Source organism: Aythya ferina, assembly GCF_964211825.1.
Source record: "Aythya ferina genome assembly, chromosome: 1".
Lineage (NCBI taxonomy): Eukaryota > Metazoa > Chordata > Aves > Anseriformes > Anatidae > Aythya > Aythya ferina.
Window position 1 is genome coordinate 162,882,853 of NC_140296.1, and position 18,915 is coordinate 162,901,767.

The 18,915-nt window shown below is 44.3% G+C and overlaps 3 protein-coding genes and 1 pseudogene across 4 annotated transcripts; 2 read left to right on the forward strand and 2 right to left on the reverse strand.

Annotated features, from left to right (window-relative positions):
- Positions 1 to 5,138: 5,138 nt before the first annotated feature.
- Positions 5,139 to 5,657, reverse strand: LOC311429791 (histone H2A-IV; the record flags this gene model as incomplete). The annotated part of the gene is made up of 1 exon (XM_084505986.1): positions 5,139 to 5,657. One exon carries the CDS (start codon positions 5,655 to 5,657, stop codon positions 5,268 to 5,270), a length of 390 nt encoding a protein of 129 aa, XP_084362112.1. The 3' UTR covers positions 5,139 to 5,267.
- A 340-nt stretch (positions 5,658 to 5,997) lies between these two features.
- On the forward strand, positions 5,998 to 6,428 carry LOC311429796 (histone H2B 5; the record flags this gene model as incomplete). Its single annotated transcript, XM_084505991.1, has 1 exon — positions 5,998 to 6,428. The coding sequence occupies one exon, from the start codon at positions 5,998 to 6,000 to the stop codon at positions 6,376 to 6,378; it is 381 nt and encodes a 126-aa protein (XP_084362117.1). The 3' UTR covers positions 6,379 to 6,428.
- A 10,784-nt stretch (positions 6,429 to 17,212) lies between these two features.
- Positions 17,213 to 18,910, forward strand: LOC311429787 (histone H1.01 pseudogene; annotated as a pseudogene). The gene has a single exon. The product of its transcript is annotated as a histone H1.01 pseudogene (transcript).
- LOC311429793 (histone H2A-IV) lies at positions 18,275 to 18,874 on the reverse strand (the record flags this gene model as incomplete). Its single annotated transcript, XM_084505988.1, has 1 exon — positions 18,275 to 18,874. The coding sequence occupies one exon, from the start codon at positions 18,872 to 18,874 to the stop codon at positions 18,485 to 18,487; it is 390 nt and encodes a 129-aa protein (XP_084362114.1). The 3' UTR covers positions 18,275 to 18,484.
- Positions 18,911 to 18,915: the final 5 nt, after the last annotated feature.

The following is an 18,915-nucleotide window of genomic DNA, read 5'->3' on the forward strand; positions in this document are numbered from 1 at the left end:
GAGTTATGCTGTTATGTATGCCTGTAGTGCATTATCAGCCACAATGATCTGTAAAGAGAACAATCTAAACAGTCAAAAAATTCCATTGTCTTTTTTTTTTTTTTTTCTTTTCAATAGACTAGTAGAGTTTGTAGCATTTTGGGAAATACATACCTTCTCTAGATCAGTGTACCCTCAGTAAATTTTATATTTATCAAACATTATGGGTTAAGCAAAATGAAATAAAAATATACTTTTTTTTTTTTTTTTGCTAAAAGTAAATAAACCACCTCGAATAACTATGCTTCTCTGATTACTTAATGGGGCAATAAAAAAAATGGAATAAATTTCAGAAATTATAAATAAAATGATTGATGTCATAAACCTGATCCCAAACCAGAACAAAACACATGCCTGATATAACAATTTTATACTACTTTATGTTTTTTTGTTTGTTTGTTTGTTTTTGAGTAAGTTAATATTTGCTCACCTACTTATCAAGTTGTTTGTCCTAGTGGCCAGAGACTATTTATTATTAAAAATAGTGACAATTATTGATATTTTAGTCTAGCCACTTTCTCAGAGTCTTTATTTTCCAGTTTTATGAAGAAAGAGTATATTTCAAAACAACTAGCATTAAGAGAGAAATTATTAGCAGGAGGAATTGAAAAATATTTGGACTTATTTATACTTTGATTTAATGCTTTTGATCAATAATGAAAATATGACTAGTTCAGATTTTAAATGAAAATATGGAGTCCTCAGCACCAAAAATGTGATCTCTAGGTTGTGCTGTATCTAAACACAGGGCAGCTCAAGACATGACACAAATCTCACTGCATAAAATGCCTGGAAGTAGAGAGGAATACATCTGGGAATGCCTCTTGTTCACATACACACAAGGAGAGAAGAAACATAAAGAGCAGAGCAGCTCTGTCCTTGGTGACAGGGGTCACAGAAACAGAGGCCTACATAGGTTCAAAACAACCTCTGGAAGTCATCTGCTGCATTATCGTTTTTGTTACTATTACTCTTTATTACTATTACTATAATTTTGTGGATGCAAATTACTTGTACTTCATGACCCCTCCTCCTGCTTCCATCAGAGAGGTTTCAAAAATATTCCTTGTAAAAAATGACGTTGAACTTTAACAAAAAAGTTAATTCTGTTTATTTTTGACAAACACAAACATGTGCACTACCATTGTGCAGCATCAGAGACATGAAGAAATGCATACTTCTCTTGTGTGCATTCACTTTTCCTTTTGCAGCAAGTAGCAACCACGGCGATGCCAGTGTTTTTTTGTTGTTGTTGTTATTTTTCCTTATAACCTTGTATCACAGAAAGACTATTAAAAAAAATAATAATAATCATTCCTCAGAAAAGAGATCATTACCATAGGAATCAGATATCCCCAGTCTTTCTACACATCAGAATAGTTCCTTGGATAGAACAGCTCTTGCTGTGCTCTGCACAAGACCAGTCTCACAGCACCGCAGGCAAATAAAGGCTGCCTGGACAGAGCCGAGCTGGCTCAAGAAGCTCAGACAATGTATTCAAATCTGTTTCACTCCCTGTACGGAGAAACTCGTAAAGTCTGCTGTTTGAAATCACTGATACAAAGCCCATGGAAGAACAGAGCTGGTCACATGGTTGTAATGCACATTTAGGTCTTGGAGAAAAGAGCAGACCAGTTACCTAAGCTAGAGCAGTTTTAGTCTTATACAGCTACTTAAATGTCACAAAACCCCATGGAAAAACGGCGTGTGTTGTACTGCACGTTTATAATAGCAACCGTCAATAACATATCAATACCGTTAATTACATATCAATATTTATTGATATGGATAAAAATCAGACATTGAAGTGGTCTAAAATGCTGATAAAAACAATCAGAACAATTAACCCTTCTGACAACACCATGAAGGCAGAAGAGTCTTCAACAGCTCTTTAATTTCGCATTATTTTCCACTTGGGAACATTTGCATGACAGAACGGATGTCTCAGGAGGAAATGGTTCAGGGCTTAAGGAACAGTGGACATCAGGAAGCTTCAGAACAACAGGGGGTTATTTACACTTTTTCTTTGCCTTTAGCTGAACTCCCCGACCCTTTTCTTATCCTTCCCAGGCGTCTCTTGCAACCCTGGGCTTTTCGGAGGCTTGGGCCCCGAGTCCCTCCCCGCTTGTCCTCCCCGTGCCTTGCTGGCTCCTCAGGCTCGTCCCTGGCGGCCGCCAGCCCCCTCCGCTCCGGGGCCGGATCGGTCCTCACGGTCCCGGAGCGGGGCCAGGCCGCCCGCAGTCCCGGCTCGCCCGGGGTGCTGAGTCCTCCGTGACTCCTGGTGGCAGGCATTCGATCCTCCTCGATCTTTCCTCCTCCTTTTTGCCTTTTCAATAACCAAAGTGACGGTAAGGAAGCGATCGATAATTTCTCCGGGCCCTTTAGGCGAGGCGCTGAGTGTTCATGATCACCTTCGTGAGAAACACTCCGTAGCCAATAACAGGCTCAGGCGAGGATCTCAGTGAAGTAGTAATTTATTCGCGATTGCAATGGCGGGCCCCCACAAGCAGGAGCGCACCTACTAGTTCCAAAACAAAGTTTATATACTTTTTGATGACAGGACCCTCCCCTGTTTCCCCACTGCGTGGGTAATCCAGGTTCACAATCTATCTGATGCTTCAGAGACAATGCATGACCTTCAGTTGCCAGCCTGTTAAATTTCAAATTTCTTTTGACATTTTTACTGTTTAAAGTAATGTTTTTTCACTTATCTGACTTGACTTGACACCGTGATTTTCACCTATTTGCTCTGAGTCTGGTTGTCTGCATTTTACAAGGTCGCCTGCTAAGCTTTCTTATCACTGTAAACATATCTCAATACCACATTCCTTTCCTCTAAACAATGTAACTCTGCAAAAACAACACTTCTATTCCCACACCTTATAAGAAACGTTTTCAAAAAAAATAATAAAATAAATCCATCCACTTACCCAGTTCTGGAAGCTCACTTTTATGAAGCATCTCCACGGAAGTGTCTGGCTGTACAAAATGCATTTGAGGCCTGCCACCCTTCACAGTTCAGACCTCACACAGCCCTACAGGCTTATTTACTATTTTTTAGGCTTTGTTTTCCGAACATATGATTGGAAACTACAGGTATATAATGCAAAAAATAATTATGCAACAGGGAACTACGAGGGACATTTACAAGAATAATATAGTATCTTCCATACCTTTGCATTTGAACTTTTGATCCCAGAGTACTCATTTATAAGGTAAAAAAAATCCCAAAGGTTGTTCTTCTGAAAGTCTCTATGGTCTAGGAGCTAGAATTAAGATTCTCTCACACAACATCGGGATGATCCACGTGTACCCTGGGGGGTTCAAAGGGCCCCTCCTGCATTTCTGCTGCAATCCTCAGTGGCTGATACAAAGACAGTTTCACAGCGTGGAACAAACGGATGGGGAGTGAAGACTTTCCTCCCCCGGACTGGGAAAATTTATTCCCGAGTCGATTTAAGGAAAACTAAACTCAATAAACACCAGATGTATAGATACATTAGTCCACATCTATCTTGGGAAGTACCGGGGGCAGAGGAAGGGAAATCCGAGGAGCCTCGCTGAAGCCAGGAGAGAGAAGCCGGAGCCAAACACAGCAACACAACAGAAAACACTGAAGCGGCCGTAAAAGCACATCACATCCCGCTGGAAGCTCGACAGCCTTTCTTCGAGCCGCTTGTACTGGGTCTGGCTAGGATATTAAGTTTTCCTGTAGCAGCCCATACAGTGCTGTGTTCTGCACTTGTAGCTAGAACAGCAGTGTTATCACACCAGTGTTGTGTCTGCTGCTGAGCAGTGCTGGCACAGCATCAGGACTCTCTAACCCTCCTAGGGGGTGGGCAAAAAAGTGAGAAAAGAAACATCACCAGGGCAGATGACCTAAACCAACCAAATGGATATTCCATACCATATGATGTCACACTCAGCAATAAAATGTGGAAACAGGAGAAGGGAGGGGTGGGCTCTCATTGTGAAAACATCAGTCCTCTTCCCGAACACCAGCTACGTGCGTTGAGGCCCCTGCTTCAAGGACGTGGTCAAGCATTGCTCATTTGTGGAAAGTAGAGACTAATTTCTTTCCTCTGCACTTCCACATAGCCTTTATTTATTTATTTATTTATTTATTCCTTTTTTCCCTTTCCCCCTCCCTATTCCCCTTTACCTTTTTTCCTCTTTAGTTAAATCGTTTAGTTAATAATCTTTCCTTAATAATAATAGTTATTATTTTTTCCCTTTAATTAAATTATCCTTATCTCAACCCGTGAGTTCTTTACTTTATTTCTTCCCCTCCTCATCTAAGGAGGAGGAGTGAGAGAGCGGTTGTGGTGTTTAGCTGCCTAGCACGGTAAAACCACCACACCGCTCCCGAAGCCGGCCGGGAGCTTGGAGCTCCCCGCGCGTTCTGGGCAAGAAGCAGCGCATCGGGCCGGGAGCAGTGGAAAACCGAAACCGAAAGTGGCGGGGACAGCGGAGCGGCCGCAGCCTTCACCGCCCCGGCCAGCTCCGTCAAGCTACGGGCACTCGCCCACGTAACAGCGTTAATGAGCCGATAAAAGGGAAAGCACCAAGGGGCCCGAGGCAGGGAATTATAACCCTTCCCCCTGGGAAAAAGCTAGTTCAGTGGAGACACCAGGACTGCATGCTATTGTTTGATATGTTTTTATTTTGTTATTATTTTGTTTTCCTTTTCTCCTCCGCTTGAAAACGCGTTGCCCATGAGGCTCCCTACCCCTGGCACACGCAGCCATCCAAGGCTGTGGGACCCTGGTGCCAGAGGGGTGGAAATACCACAGCCGTAGTAGAGCTCATGCAGCACCCAGGCTGAACGACTCAGCCCTCCCTTTGACAGGTAAATCAGAGGAAAAACAATACACAATAATGCATCGATTTTATGTATTACCCTGTAGTTGCAGCTCTAATGAGACTTTACAGCAACACCGAGTACATTTGGTGAGACATACATCAAAAACAAAAAAACAAACAAAACACCATGAAAGATCTGTTCTCCCACCCCACCCAACATAAAAAAAAAGTCACAAAAGTAACTATTACCACCCAGACAGACAGGTAGAGGAAGGAGAAACACTAACAAGAAACAATTTACACATTTGCATCAGCATTCATTAGGAAACTCAGAACTACAAAGCATGACTCAACTCTTTGTGAATTTTGTGGGTGGCTCTGAAAAGAGCCTTTTGTGGATGTTTCCAAACGTATCATAAATATGTTCACTTGGCCTTGGCCTTGTGGCTGTCGGTCTTCTTGGGCAGCAGCACGGCCTGGATATTGGGCAGCACCCCGCCCTGCGCGATGGTGACCTTGCCCAGCAGCTTGTTGAGCTCCTCGTCGTTGCGGATGGCCAGCTGCAGGTGGCGGGGGATGATGCGCGTCTTCTTGTTGTCGCGGGCCGCGTTGCCCGCCAGCTCCAGGATCTCGGCCGTCAGGTACTCCAGCACGGCCGCCAGGTACACCGGGGCGCCGGCGCCCACCCGCTCCGCGTAGTTGCCCTTGCGCAGCAGCCGGTGCACGCGGCCCACGGGGAACTGCAGCCCGGCCCGCGACGAGCGCGACTTGGCCTTGGCCCGCGCCTTCCCGCCCTGCTTCCCGCGCCCAGACATCGCAGCGACTCCAGCAAACACCGCACGCAGCGACCTGCCTAGGGCCGCCCCCGCCGCCTTATATTCGGCTCGGGCGGACCGCGGGCGGCAGCGCTGATTGGCTGCGAGGGCGGCAGAACGCCGGCAGCCAATGGCAGTGAGGATCCAAAGGCGTCCAATGCCGAAGTCTGGCGTTCGGTGACGACACAAAGCCAAACTTCCAGCCAATGGCGGCGCGGAGCGGTGGAGCCGCTGCTCTGCATCGCGCCCCTATAAGAGCGGCTGCGGCGGGCGGGTGCGGCACTGCGCTGCTGCGAGGAGAAACGGAAGCGGTGCTGTTTGCTGTGAGACGGTGATCGCCATGCCCGAGCCGGCCAAGTCTGCGCCCGCCCCCAAGAAGGGCTCCAAGAAAGCCGTCACCAAGACGCAGAAGAAGGGCGACAAGAAAAGGCGCAAGAGCCGCAAGGAGAGCTACTCGATCTACGTGTACAAGGTGCTGAAGCAGGTGCACCCCGACACGGGCATCTCGTCCAAGGCCATGGGCATCATGAACTCCTTCGTGAACGACATCTTCGAGCGCATCGCCGGCGAGGCGTCGCGCCTGGCGCACTACAACAAGCGCTCGACCATCACGTCGCGGGAGATCCAGACGGCCGTGCGGCTGCTGCTGCCCGGCGAGCTGGCCAAGCACGCCGTGTCCGAGGGCACCAAGGCGGTCACCAAGTACACCAGCTCCAAGTAGAGCGCCGCGGATCCTGTTTTTAACCCAAAGGCTCTTTTAAGAGCCACCCACCTTTTCACTGAAAGGGCTTTAATTACCATTAAATATTACTAAGGGTACATTCTCCGATCTTAAATACATCTTCAGCGTGGATTACTTAATAGTCCTTGTGTTATACCTGTGTTTTATCTCCTGGTCCTGACACTGTGTTTAATGTACACAAACTTAGTGCTTTCTATGCTATAATCACAACTTGATTTCAGTAGCTTCTTTACCACCACCCTTTACTGCACTCTTCTGGGCTACACTGTTAGTTACTTGTGGCAATTCTTACACATGTGTGGCACTGCTCAATGAGCATCCCTGCTGTGTGCAAGGGCAGAAAGGGAAAGTCATGTCGATGCTCAGTCCTTTGTTCTTGCTCCTGTATCATCGGCTTTACTTTTGCAGTAGTGTACATAATCAAATATACTTATATCCTTTCGTATATTTAACAAATCCACAAAGAGAACATTTATCTTATACTTAAAACATACGTTAGAGGTTATTATTAGGTATTTCATAATATTTCTTTATTCTAAGGTTTCTAATGCAAGACCATGAATTATTTTAGCGTGGAATATTCAGATGGGTGAGATCTGTGTTACTTTTTGTGTTGTCCTAGTCTCTACTGCCCCCTGACGGGCTTTCCCGGGTTTTCTAGGCACCGTATGTTTTATAAGGTCAAATAACACATCTCATCTTCAGTGGGAAATCTGCAACAGAATGAAAAAATACGCTTAAGTTGGTCTCAAAATAAATAATGCAAGCTAGGTTTACAGGACAGAGAGCACTGACAAAGCCTTTCAAATGAAAAAGTGGGTGGCTGTGAAAAGAGCCACGGGAGTCACAAAGGATCGATATGGAAGTGATGTACCTGAGCTGGTGTACTTGGTGGCCTTGGCGCCCTCGGACACAGTGTGCTCGGCCAGTTCGGCTGGCACAGGTGCCACTCGGGGAGAGTCCCCGGCCCACGATGCGTGGAGCCGGGAGGTTAAATCCAAACAGAGGTGGTTAATTGCCTAACGAGGCAATTTGAGCCCATGCGGTGTTGCTCCCCATTGGCCGGAATGGCGGTGGTTGCCACCACCGGGGGCTGCATCACTCTGATGAGAAAAAACAGGTGGGAGGGCCCTAGCCCGTGGCCAGAGATGTTAGGGTATTTGTTACCCGCGGATGTTACCGTTAAGGGGGTGTACAGTTGTTTTCCGGATGAAAATTGGGATGCAGCAGCCTCAAAGATCACTGTGATAAGACTTCCGTGCTGGGACCCTGGCACAGTTGGGCAAGGACATCAGGTCTTCCTTCTGCTGCGTCAAGACACAGAGTGCTGTGGTGTCCACCTCACATACAGCATCATTCACCCCTTTCTTATTGGATTACTGACCCCTTCCCTCACAGCAAATAGCCACAAATGAAGACTCGGAGAGGACAGCCTGCAGCAATCAGGCTCAGGACTGAGTCACAGCAGGGCACTGACCTGCTTGCACAACACTAGTCCCCACTGCTCCCTCTCCTCCCCATTTTCCCCAGCTGTTTCCTCCTCAGTTCCCTTGAGTTTTAGGCCTGCATACTCACTCTATTGCTTCACATGGTAGCTACACCTGCAGCTCCAAGCTCCACACACGGACAGCCCAGCAGGAGGGATCTCCACATAGGAAGGGAGGCTCTAGCAGAGCTCCCAGCAAGGAGTGGCCCCTCACCCTGTGTGGAACAGGATAATATGCACAGGCAGCACTCAGGACAACCCAGCACCATGCCCTTCATCAGCCAAAATCCTTCACTCAACCCACACTAGGGGCAAGTATTTCAGGAGTCTTCCTACCTCCCATCCATCTGTAACACATTCTCATTTGCACAGATTATGCAGGAAACCCACCCTTTGCCTAATTAAGAGCTCCACATGGGAGTTATCATTCACTAATTTTCTGTGCTATCATTAGCCACACAAGAACAAATTAATATGGGCCCAGCACAGTCGAATAGTTAACAACTGTAGGAACATCCTGGCATGAGATGAAGTGTGAAAGTTCCTCCTTTCCTCAGAACTATGACTACCATCACTGATATTAGCAAGTACTTTACCAAATAGCTTAACACTTTGATTTGCATATGACCCGTACCCTTAGAAACTCTCATTTATTATTATTTATTAGATGAAGAGATTCTAAATTCAAACCCTGTTATTGGATTTTGCAGACAAACAATTATCATCTCTCTGCCATTTATTGCCTGCAAAATATTCTCCCTAATAGACACAGGTGCGTATTACATATTTTCTGGGAGAGAAAGTTAAATGTCATGGAAAGAGATGGAAAAAACAGCTGGAATCAGCACCAGAAGGTTCACTAAGTAAATCCCAGGCAGCATAAACCAGTTTTCTTCTGGGAGTTCACCAGGCAGTCACAAGCATAAGAAAACAAAAACATCAGTCACCAAGTTTTGTTAGATGCCTTACTAGACACATTGTTCTAAATTAGATGGAGAGCTGAGAAAGAGGAAGCTGAAATCATTCCTCAGGCATGGGTCTACCAACCTGATGTCAAAGGAAATGGGAATTTACTTAAGACAAAGAAGAAATCTGCACATTTTAAAGAAGCGGTTTTAGCACCCTTTTGTTCTCTTGAAACACTGTCTTTCCCACAGGAACAGCACGCAGAGACACACAACCAGCCTGTGCTTCCCCTGGCCTTTTGTGTGCTTTCCAGTTTTACCAAAGAGTGGATTCCCTGAGCACAGAATGACATTTGGAAGAATTTTGGGTTCTGGTTCCATGGGATGGAAAATCCGACCCTTATCCAGCAGTACAGAACAAAAAGGCTTTGTATATCATGTTAACTGCATAGAGGAAGATTTTACTCCAGTTCTGCTTATGCTTCTGCATTTGACAGGATTCTGTTCCCACAAGGAAACCATACTTCCTTTTTCTATGTCCTTTTTCCTCCTTTCCATTTGCCATACTTTAAGGCAATTTATGCCAGGATTTCTTGGATTCTCAAGATACCTGCTGCTGGATTAATGTCACGGTAGGCTCCCTTTGATTTGTGTAAAGATGACCAATTTCCTACTTGGAATGACCCAATTCAGGATTGCTGTTGTCCTGGTTTCAGTTATGACAGAGTTAATTTTCTTCCTAATATCATTATTATTATTATTATTATTGTTAGTATTATTTTTCTGTCTTAATAAACTGTCTTTATCTCAACTCACAGGCTTCACTTTCCTGTTTCTCTCCTCCATCCCAGAGAGGGAGGGGGGAGGGTGAGCAAATGGCTGTGTGGTGTTCAGCTGCAGGCCGGGTTAAACCACAACAGCTGTTTGAGTGAATATTGACTGCAAAGTATCATAGGTGTCAACAGTGCTGCCCATCAGTCTGTTCTGTCTTTGCTTTCTCTTTATTTCACCTCTTTTCCCTCTCATCCACTTCACCCATCTGAAGGTGCCTCCTGCTCTTTGTTTCTCTTGTCTCCAGCAATCTGTTACACACCAGCACTCCTCCTCCCAGAGAAGAACCATTTCTTCTCTACAGTATACAAGCAAAGCCTGACATTATTAAATACGTAACATCTATCTCCTCCCTACCTCACCAAATGTGCCTACTTTGTATCCCTGGATTGAGGTTTTGAACTATAGCAACTCAGCCAAGAAATGTGCTGAATGTCAGTGTGGTTGGCCTAGAGAGGTGAAGCTTGTAGGAGATATTAAGCACCAGAGAAGATATTTTTATCATTCCTTTGTCCAACTGAACAAAGAATAGGTATCACCCTCCCCATCCTGCCTCAGTTGTCTGTGTGCAGTCAAGCACGCAGGGGTAGATCTACAGCAAGAAAAGAATGGACAAAGGAGATGGACAGTGGCAGAGGTGACACAGTGATGTAAGTGGTTGAATAGTTTAAGGAGAGACCAAAATCCCAGGGAACCTGTGAACCAAAGCTGAGCAGCACTGACCACCTGCCTCAGGTGCCCATATGCCCAGGAAATAGTTGGCAACATCCTAGAGGGAAGTGCTTACTTCTGGTCACCCACACATTCCTATGCAGAGGTCCTACTGACAGGTGAAGCAGCCAGGGTAAGGGCCCATAAGCCATGTTAGGAAAGCATCACCAAAAATTGGAATATCCCAGTGATTTTGCTGGTACCAAGGCTCATCCTGTGAATACTGGGCTGCATGTAGAGAAATCTTGCCAGGGAAGTTTCTAGAATGCTCTGCAAGGCCCATAACACTTGTTTGTTTGTTTGTTTATTTATGAGAGGGAAGGAGGAAACAGCAGATAGGGGCTGGAGGAACCAAATGAAAAAGCTTATAGGAGGAATACAAACAACACCAAAAAAAACCTCACACCTCTATAATTCCCTGGGTATCACCAAGAAGGAAAGGACTACCAGCTCCTGAAATGCATAGTTTTCCCAACCTCAAAAAGTCTGGGAAGGAGCCACGAATACCAACTTTTCAGCATCTTATCTGTGTTCTCAGCGCAGTCCTCTGTGATCTTGCAGTCCTCTGCTGCTCATATACCACAGGCTACAAGGGGGAAGGGTGGCGCAGATGTCTTCCTCCTCCTGAAGTACTGCAGCTGGTGGCACTCTTCCCATCTGTGTAGCACTTCTTTCCAGAACTGATCAAAGATTTTCTCCTAAGCCAAGTCACCAGGCAATTAGGAAGCAGCTCAACCACCCCACGTCTGTCCACACTGCTTACTGATGTAGGAAACCATACAGGACTTTAGAGTTCTACAACAAGGTGTACTGCTACACACCTGTCATTTCTTATTTCACCCTGACAAAACCTATACCCATACTGCTGCAGGTGCCGGTTAGAAGTCAAAACTAATATTTTGTTCTCAAAGCCTTGAAGTGCAAATAAAGACTTGGCTGGGTAAACCAGCATTTTAATGAGGCTGTTTGTGGAGTGGACAGCCTAGGAGAATGCCTCCTCCTTCTCCAGAATAAAGCTGAAGTGGAAAGGAGCTGCTGTTTCACCATGGACAGGACAGACAGCAGTGGTCCAAACATGCAGCACTGGGAGATGTTGGATGACACACGCAACATGTGCTGCAGCAAAGAAAGAAACAGTCAAGTTAATGTGCCATTGTGAAGTGATTTTTCACATGTTCACATTTGCCAAAAAGATCCTGAATGTTTGCCTGAATGACTACAAATATTCAATTTCAATATCAATGGTACACAGTTTCCATTCTACGCATCCTACAGGTTTCCAAACTCTTGAATACATTTTCCAAACATGTCATACGCTGTGTCTCCTGTGACACTCCCAGCTTGTTAAAGGAATAAGGTAAATGGAAAAGAAAAATGATGAATGGCTACTTTCTACTTGAATCTGCACTTCTTATCAGTAAAATTAAACTTTTTTAGAAATCATTGGTATACACATATAAAGTAATCCAAAACAGTAGTATTTTCATATTGTATTTTTTCATTTCATTTTCATATTTCATTTTGTATTTATATCACATTGAAATGAAACTTTATATTGACTGATTGAGCTGAACTGATTCTTGAAATTATGCCTTAATTTGGAGCTTGGAATCTAGCAAAAACTACACATTTATTCTATTTTTTCTTGGAAAATATACAATGCTTTCACTTCCTATTCTTGCAGATGTGAGATATGTTCATCTGATTCATGTCAGTATGGAACAATGCTAGGGCCGCATGGTATGATGCATGTGACCTTCTGTCTTACATACCCTTGTATAACCACAAGTCTAAGAAAAACAGAGTGGTTAATGTATCTTGCATTATATATCTTAATTATATATCATAATATATCTTGCATGTTCTTGTATCTTGCAAAGGAATGTTTTAGCAATTCATGTCAATAGAGAGCTTGAAAGGAAATGTATTTGTAGGCTTTTTCTTCAAGTCTCTGATATCTGGGGGTTTCAGAATAACTGCTAACTATTATGACTATTGCATGGGACACTATGCAAGTCTCTGATATCTGGCCAGGAGATTAAGAAGACGGGGAGAGCTGAAGAACAACTAAAAGACAAAGCTTGCAGGGGATATTGCACAAGTCTCTGACGTACAGCCACGTTGGACAAAGGAGAAGGACAAGAAGGAGGAAGACTATGAGCCTTCAGCACGAGAGACCCCTAGAGACCCCTAGAGGGACCACCGGAGACTGATACGCGTGTTCCAGTAGGAGTGTTTGGATTCCGGAAACTAATTATAATAACCCTGGTTTTTTTTTAGAAGTAGTAATGAATATGTATTAGCCTAGGAGCATAAAAATCAGCTGCTTTATGTAACTGGTGTGTGTCTTGGTGGAGCGGAGACTCCCGGCGCACCCAGCGCTGTTTGCTTACCTCTATTCCTTTAATAAATTGTAAACTTTGATTATAGTCCTATTTTGAAGACTGAGCCATTTATTACACAGACATGCCTTGTTAGCCTATTCTCTACTTCTCTAGTCTCCACGGTTTCTTCCTATATTTCTAATTTTATTTTATTTTATTTATTTTCAAATGTTTAGCTTGTCAGTAGCTCAAGTTCCATGCTCTTTTGTTCCATGCTACTATTTTTTTTTAACAGTCATCTTCCCCACATGCAACTTCTGTCAATTTCCACACTTGCTTTTAATCTTTCCTTAAAATGCAATTTTTTGGGGGGCAGGGAGAGTATAACGATGTTGATAGTGCAGAGCCAATTACCTGGAATGGAAGTTTATATGGAGGTAGCAATGAAGTCAAGAGGGATAACTTTAGGGTATAGAATAGAATTTATAAATAGAAAAAAAAAAAAAAAAGAAAGAAAAAGTGTATATTACTTAATAGTTCATAACAAGTTTTATAAAATTCAACTTTTATATTAATTGTGAGAAAATAAGTTGTATGCCCATTTTGGAGAAAAAAAAACAAAAGTTAAATCAACAATTGCCACAAAATCTTCAGCTATTCCACCTTTTGTGTCTTGCTAGTGTATTCCTCAGGCTCTTTCCAAAGTAATTCATCAAATGATATGTAACTATAAGAAGCAATTGGCTGATGTTAGATAGCTATGCTGATACCTCTTTAATTTCAAAGGAAGCTGTGAGATAGAAATTGGCCAACAGCAACTCTATCTTTTGAGGGTTGACTGATAGCCTTGCTTGAAAACTTTTTTTTTTTTTTTTTTTTTTTTAATTAGTTATCTTGTTTCTAGTTAGACAAAGTGGGCAAACCATCTTGTGGTTACATGGATATACTACCTGGACAAGACTGAGAGCATCTGGAGAGGTTCAGCCTGAAGAATAGAAGGCTCCAGGGTGACCACACTGCAGCCTTTCAGTACTTAAAGGAGGCTTATAAAAAAGATGGAGAGCGACTTTTTGCTCAGACAGATAATGACAGGACAAGGGGGAATTGTTTTGAACTAAAAGAGGGGAGATTTAGATTAGATGTTAGGAGGAAATACTTCTCTGAGAAGGTGGTAAGGCACTGGAACAGGTTGCCCAGAGAAAGTGTGGGTGCTGCATCCTTGGAAATGCCGAAGACCAGGCTGGATGAGGCCCTGGGCAATCTGATCTAGGGGGTGGCATCCCCGCCCATTGCAGAGGGGTTGGAACTAGATGATTTTTAAGGTCCCTTCCAACGCAAGCTGTTCAATGATTCAATAAATGGCCCGGAATGATCCAGGAGCTATTTCTCTTTTGCTTCGCATCAAACTAAAGCTGAATGTTGGAAATCTGAATAATTTCGCAGGGAGTTCATTTTAATGAAAAAGGTAAAGGCTGTATAGATCTCTTTAACTAGATAACAGCAAACTTTCTGCCTCTGCCTATCATTTTCTTATGTAAAGATAATACTGATCTATCTGGGAATTTTAAAAGTCTATGAATAATAAAATCCTTTTATTATGGGAAAGAATCAGTCCCAGACACTGAGCAGTATGCAATAGTAACTCTTTCCTATTGAGATACAGAAGTGTTTGTTTGTTTGTTTTTTAATGTAAAAATGTATTATGATTTAGAACAGCACGATAAACCAGTTTTTAAATAAAATCCTACATCCATAGCTGAAAAGTGAACCACAAATCATCCTAAGCCTGACAGATTTCCATTGTGATGAGTGACTTTGTGACTTCATTTGTTTTCTGGGTATATGTGGACTACCCAAAAGTCAGAATTAATCTAAATAAATCGCATATAACAAGCGTTAATGAAATTCAGCATCAGTGTAGATATTAGCTCCAAATTCACTTGATCTCCTTATATTGTTGCCATACTTTTGCAAGTAATGCCATTCTGTCTTTTGTAGACAAAAGCCACTCTCGAATGCTACCACATCTCTTGGCAGTTTCTCACACTGGCTACACCTGAGTCATGGTAAATCAGCACCACTAACAAGACCTTTAAACTGTCCCCTCTATTGCCCCAATCCACAAGAATGTCTGTGTGAAGTGAAGTGAAGCAAGTCAAATGACTGCATTTTCATAATATCAAGTGATTTACTAAGGTCTCCTATTCTTTCCCACATTGTACTGCATGTTTCTAAACAAGTAACTCCTCTATCCAGCCCATCCTAAAAAATTCATTTTATACATATTCAGTTTATCCCACATCACAGACTCCTGGCTTGGAAAAAGAAACCGCACCCCCTACCACCCCGCCCCCGCCACCCAGTTTTTTCTCATCTGCCAGTTCAAAACTTGAGCTCCTTTTCATGTATGTGCATGTGCATGTTTTGCCACTCTCTGACCTTGTAACAAGGGAAGGGAAATTCGTGATAACAGGACTGAACAATGCTCTGCCTCAGCAACCTGAGCAAGTCAAGAGAAGAATTTTCCAAAAGCTGCTATGGCCTCATTTCTTTGTTTAAGCAGTTTCCTCAATGACCTACAAAAAAAAAAAAAAAAAAAAAAAAAAAAAAAAAAAAAAAGAGAGAGAGAGAGGAGAAAAAAAAAATGCCTGCTGGCAGCAGGATCAGTGCTGAGAGCAGGAAAATCTGTGTTGTGGTTGTAAGTTATTCCATCTTGTGTGAAGCCTCAGAGCAAGACAAAAGCCTGCTGCTGCATCCTGTCTTCTCGCCTTAGTTGTGTTTATGATCTCTTCTGCAACAGCAGTTAATAACTGGAAGGCAAAGTCGGGGTTATTTTCTGTTTTCATGAGGGTTCATCCAGTAGCCTATGAAAAGATTCTGTCTGGACGGGTCCTATTTGGATTCTGCTTCTACAAGTCTCATGAACTATGGCACTGGCCATCTTGATCCTTGTTTTAACGTTTATGTGCAGATAAAAAAAAATATATGCTGTAAGATGGAAGATTTGTGGCTATGCTTTACGTATTTGCTGTGTTTCATGTACTTCTGGACAAATGAAATACAGGATTATAATAATAACTTGTACATTAAAATGAGTATGACATAGAAGACATGCCAACAGAAACATATCTCTCATTATAACCTGGACATTATTAAGACTCATGATACTAATTATGACTTTAGAGTTCCACACATGATCTTCTAGAGTAAAGAAGTGTGCTAAGGAGAGGAGACAGCAGGTACATGCGTATGAATTGAGAAATCTATTGGTTGTATTTACAAAACTTAGCAAATAATGTACCATATTGAAATTCAATTTAGAAAGATGCACTTATATGCAAAATAAAGTTCTCACAGGTTATTTAACAGCATTCTTGACCTGAAATTTAAGGGAAAAAAAAAAAAAAAGGCAAAAAAAAAAGACATTTTCATGAGAAATAGTGAACTATTGTTGTATTATAGAATTTCCTCCTAATGGTTTCCTTTAATCCCCTGCTCTAATTTACCGCAAGAGTACTAAGGAGATAATTGATTAAGCCAGTGGATTTAAATCATAATATTAAAAAACTTCCTGCAGTCTAACCTGGTTATATTTTATTATTTGTTTTTCACAGGGAAAACATGCACGTTACACTTTGATTATTTTTTGCTCAAGTGCTCTATTTGTCTGACAAAGTACCCTGCAGTACAGTACAAAGATAAACACAAAAATAGATAGTTGGTCTTAAAATCTGAAAATATGAACAAATGTGCCTATCTTGCTTAAGGAAAAGAACTCTTTTGGAGAAAGAAACAGAAATATAATTAAGCAAAAGGTTAATACAAGAATGCAGAAAAATAAAGGAAACAGAGGAAAAACTTCTCTATCTTCTTATAAGATGTTGAACACACCAGCTAATTGAACAGACGTGGTTTTAATGTAAACATTTCTGGTGAAAGACATCTTTCTTTTACTTTTTATAAGTCCTGTGTAAAGCTATATAGGGCAGTATGCCCGAAGGTTTCATTATTTTTAAGAGATGAAGCCGTATTACGGGAAATAACTCATAACCCAGTTTCAGAGCTCAGAGGCTACTTTGTGTTACTTGCTTCTTTTCAAAGCTAATTTAAGCGATGAAAATGACTCGGGATTACCTCCATTTTAGACTACCCTGATGAAAAACCGTCTCAAGAACACGAATTCGCTGCCAGTATGGCAGTGCTGTCAGAAGTAGAGTTGTAATTCAAAAGTAAAAATAAAAATCTTACTGTCCGGCTCTGCGTGCAAACCCCAAACTCAAGGATTCCAGCCTCGCACGAAAACCATTTTAACCCTGAGGCGAAAGAAAAACCACAAGACCAAACTACATTCTGTCCCCAGCACCGCTGTGAAGAAACGGGGTGCCGCGGTGACGAATTTTTACGAAAAACACACTTTTTCGAGGAGGAAGAAACACAAGCGGAGAGGCAGCGCGCCGGGCGGCGGGGAGGGGCGGGCTCTGCAGCCGCACCAATCAGCGCCCGCTGCGCTCCCATAAATAAGGGCCCCGCCGGCCGCCGCCAGCCGCTGCGCCCAGCTCTGCGACGCGCCGACATGTCCGAGACTGCGCCCGCTCCCGCTGCCGAGGCGGCGCCCGCCGCCGCCCCGACCCCCGCCGCCAAGGCCGCCGGCAAGAAGCCGAAGAAGGCGGCGGGCGGCTCCAAGGCGCGCAAGCCCGCGGGCCCCAGCGTCACCGAGCTGATCACCAAGGCCGTGGCCGCCTCCAAGGAGCGCAAGGGGCTCTCCCTCGCCGCGCTCAAGAAGGCGCTGGCCGCCGGCGGCTACGACGTGGAGAAGAACAACAGCCGCATCAAGCTGGGGCTCAAGAGCCTCGTCGGCAAGGGCACCCTGGTGCAGACCAAGGGCACCGGCGCCTCCGGCTCCTTTCGCCTCAGCAAGAAGCCCGGCGAGGTGAAGGAGAAGGCGCCCAAGAAGCGGGCGGCCACGGCCAAGCCCAAGAAGCCGGCGGCCAAGAAGCCCGCCAGCGCCGCCAAGAAGCCCAAGAAGGCGGCGGTGAAGAAGAGCCCCAAGAAAGCCAAGAAGCCTGCAGCTGCTGCCACCAAGAAAGCAGCCAAGAGCCCCAAGAAGGCGACCAAGGCTGCCAAGCCCAAAAAGGCAGTGGCAGCAAAGAGCCCGGCTAAGGCAAAGGCAGTGAAGCCCAAAGCTGCCAAGCCCAAGGCTGCCAAACCCAAAGCAGCCAAGGCAAAGAAGGCGGCACCCAAGAAGAAGTAAGCCCCCATGGAAGAAAACTCTTGATCCGCACTTAAACCCAACGGCTCTTTTAAGAGCCACCCACACATTCTCTAAAGGAGCTGAAATACTCTGTTCGACATTAACATAAAATATAGTAAAATTTGGTGAATAACTTACATTACGACAACTCACACTAGCGTGTATGGTTTTTCCATTGAGATATAAATACGAGCATTTCTTGATGCTACTCCAATTATCACTGCAATAATGGGGAAAGCTTTTTCCTTTTGTTTATAGAGGACTCAATTCCTTTCTTGTTCTTCAATAGTATAGCAGCCATTACTGCTTTCCCTTGCTCATTGACATATGCAACTACTAGAGAAAGAAATGAGAGTAGCAGATAAAGTAACGTTCATGTGTCACCATATATTTTAGTTCTGACAAAATTATATGTGTGGTAACAGGAAAACAAGCAATTCCGCATTCAAGTAAAAATTGTTATTTAAGTAATAACAAACACAAAAAATAACCCAGCTCTTTTATGATTTTGTGGGTGGCTCTTAAAAGAGCCTTTGGGTTTTGATGGGAAGAGCTTCCCAGGCACGGTTCTCGGTATTCACTTGGCCTTGGCCTTGTGGCTGTCGGTCTTCTTGGGCAGCAGCACGGCCTGGATGTTGGGCAGCACCCCGCCCTGCGCGATGGTGACCTTGCCCAGCAGCTTGTTGAGCTCCTCGTCGTTGCGGATGGCCAGCTGCAGGTGGCGGGGGATGATGCGCGTCTTCTTGTTGTCGCGGGCCGCGTTGCCCGCCAGCTCCAGGATCTCGGCCGTCAGGTACTCCAGCACGGCCGCCAGGTACACCGGGGCGCCGGCGCCCACCCGCTCCGCGTAGTTGCCCTTGCGCAGCAGCCGGTGCACGCGGCCCACGGGGAACTGCAGCCCGGCCCGCGACGAGCGCGACTTGGCCTTGGCCCGCGCCTTCCCGCCCTGCTTCCCGCGCCCAGACATCGCAGCGACTCCAGCAAACACCGCACGCAGCGACCTGCCTA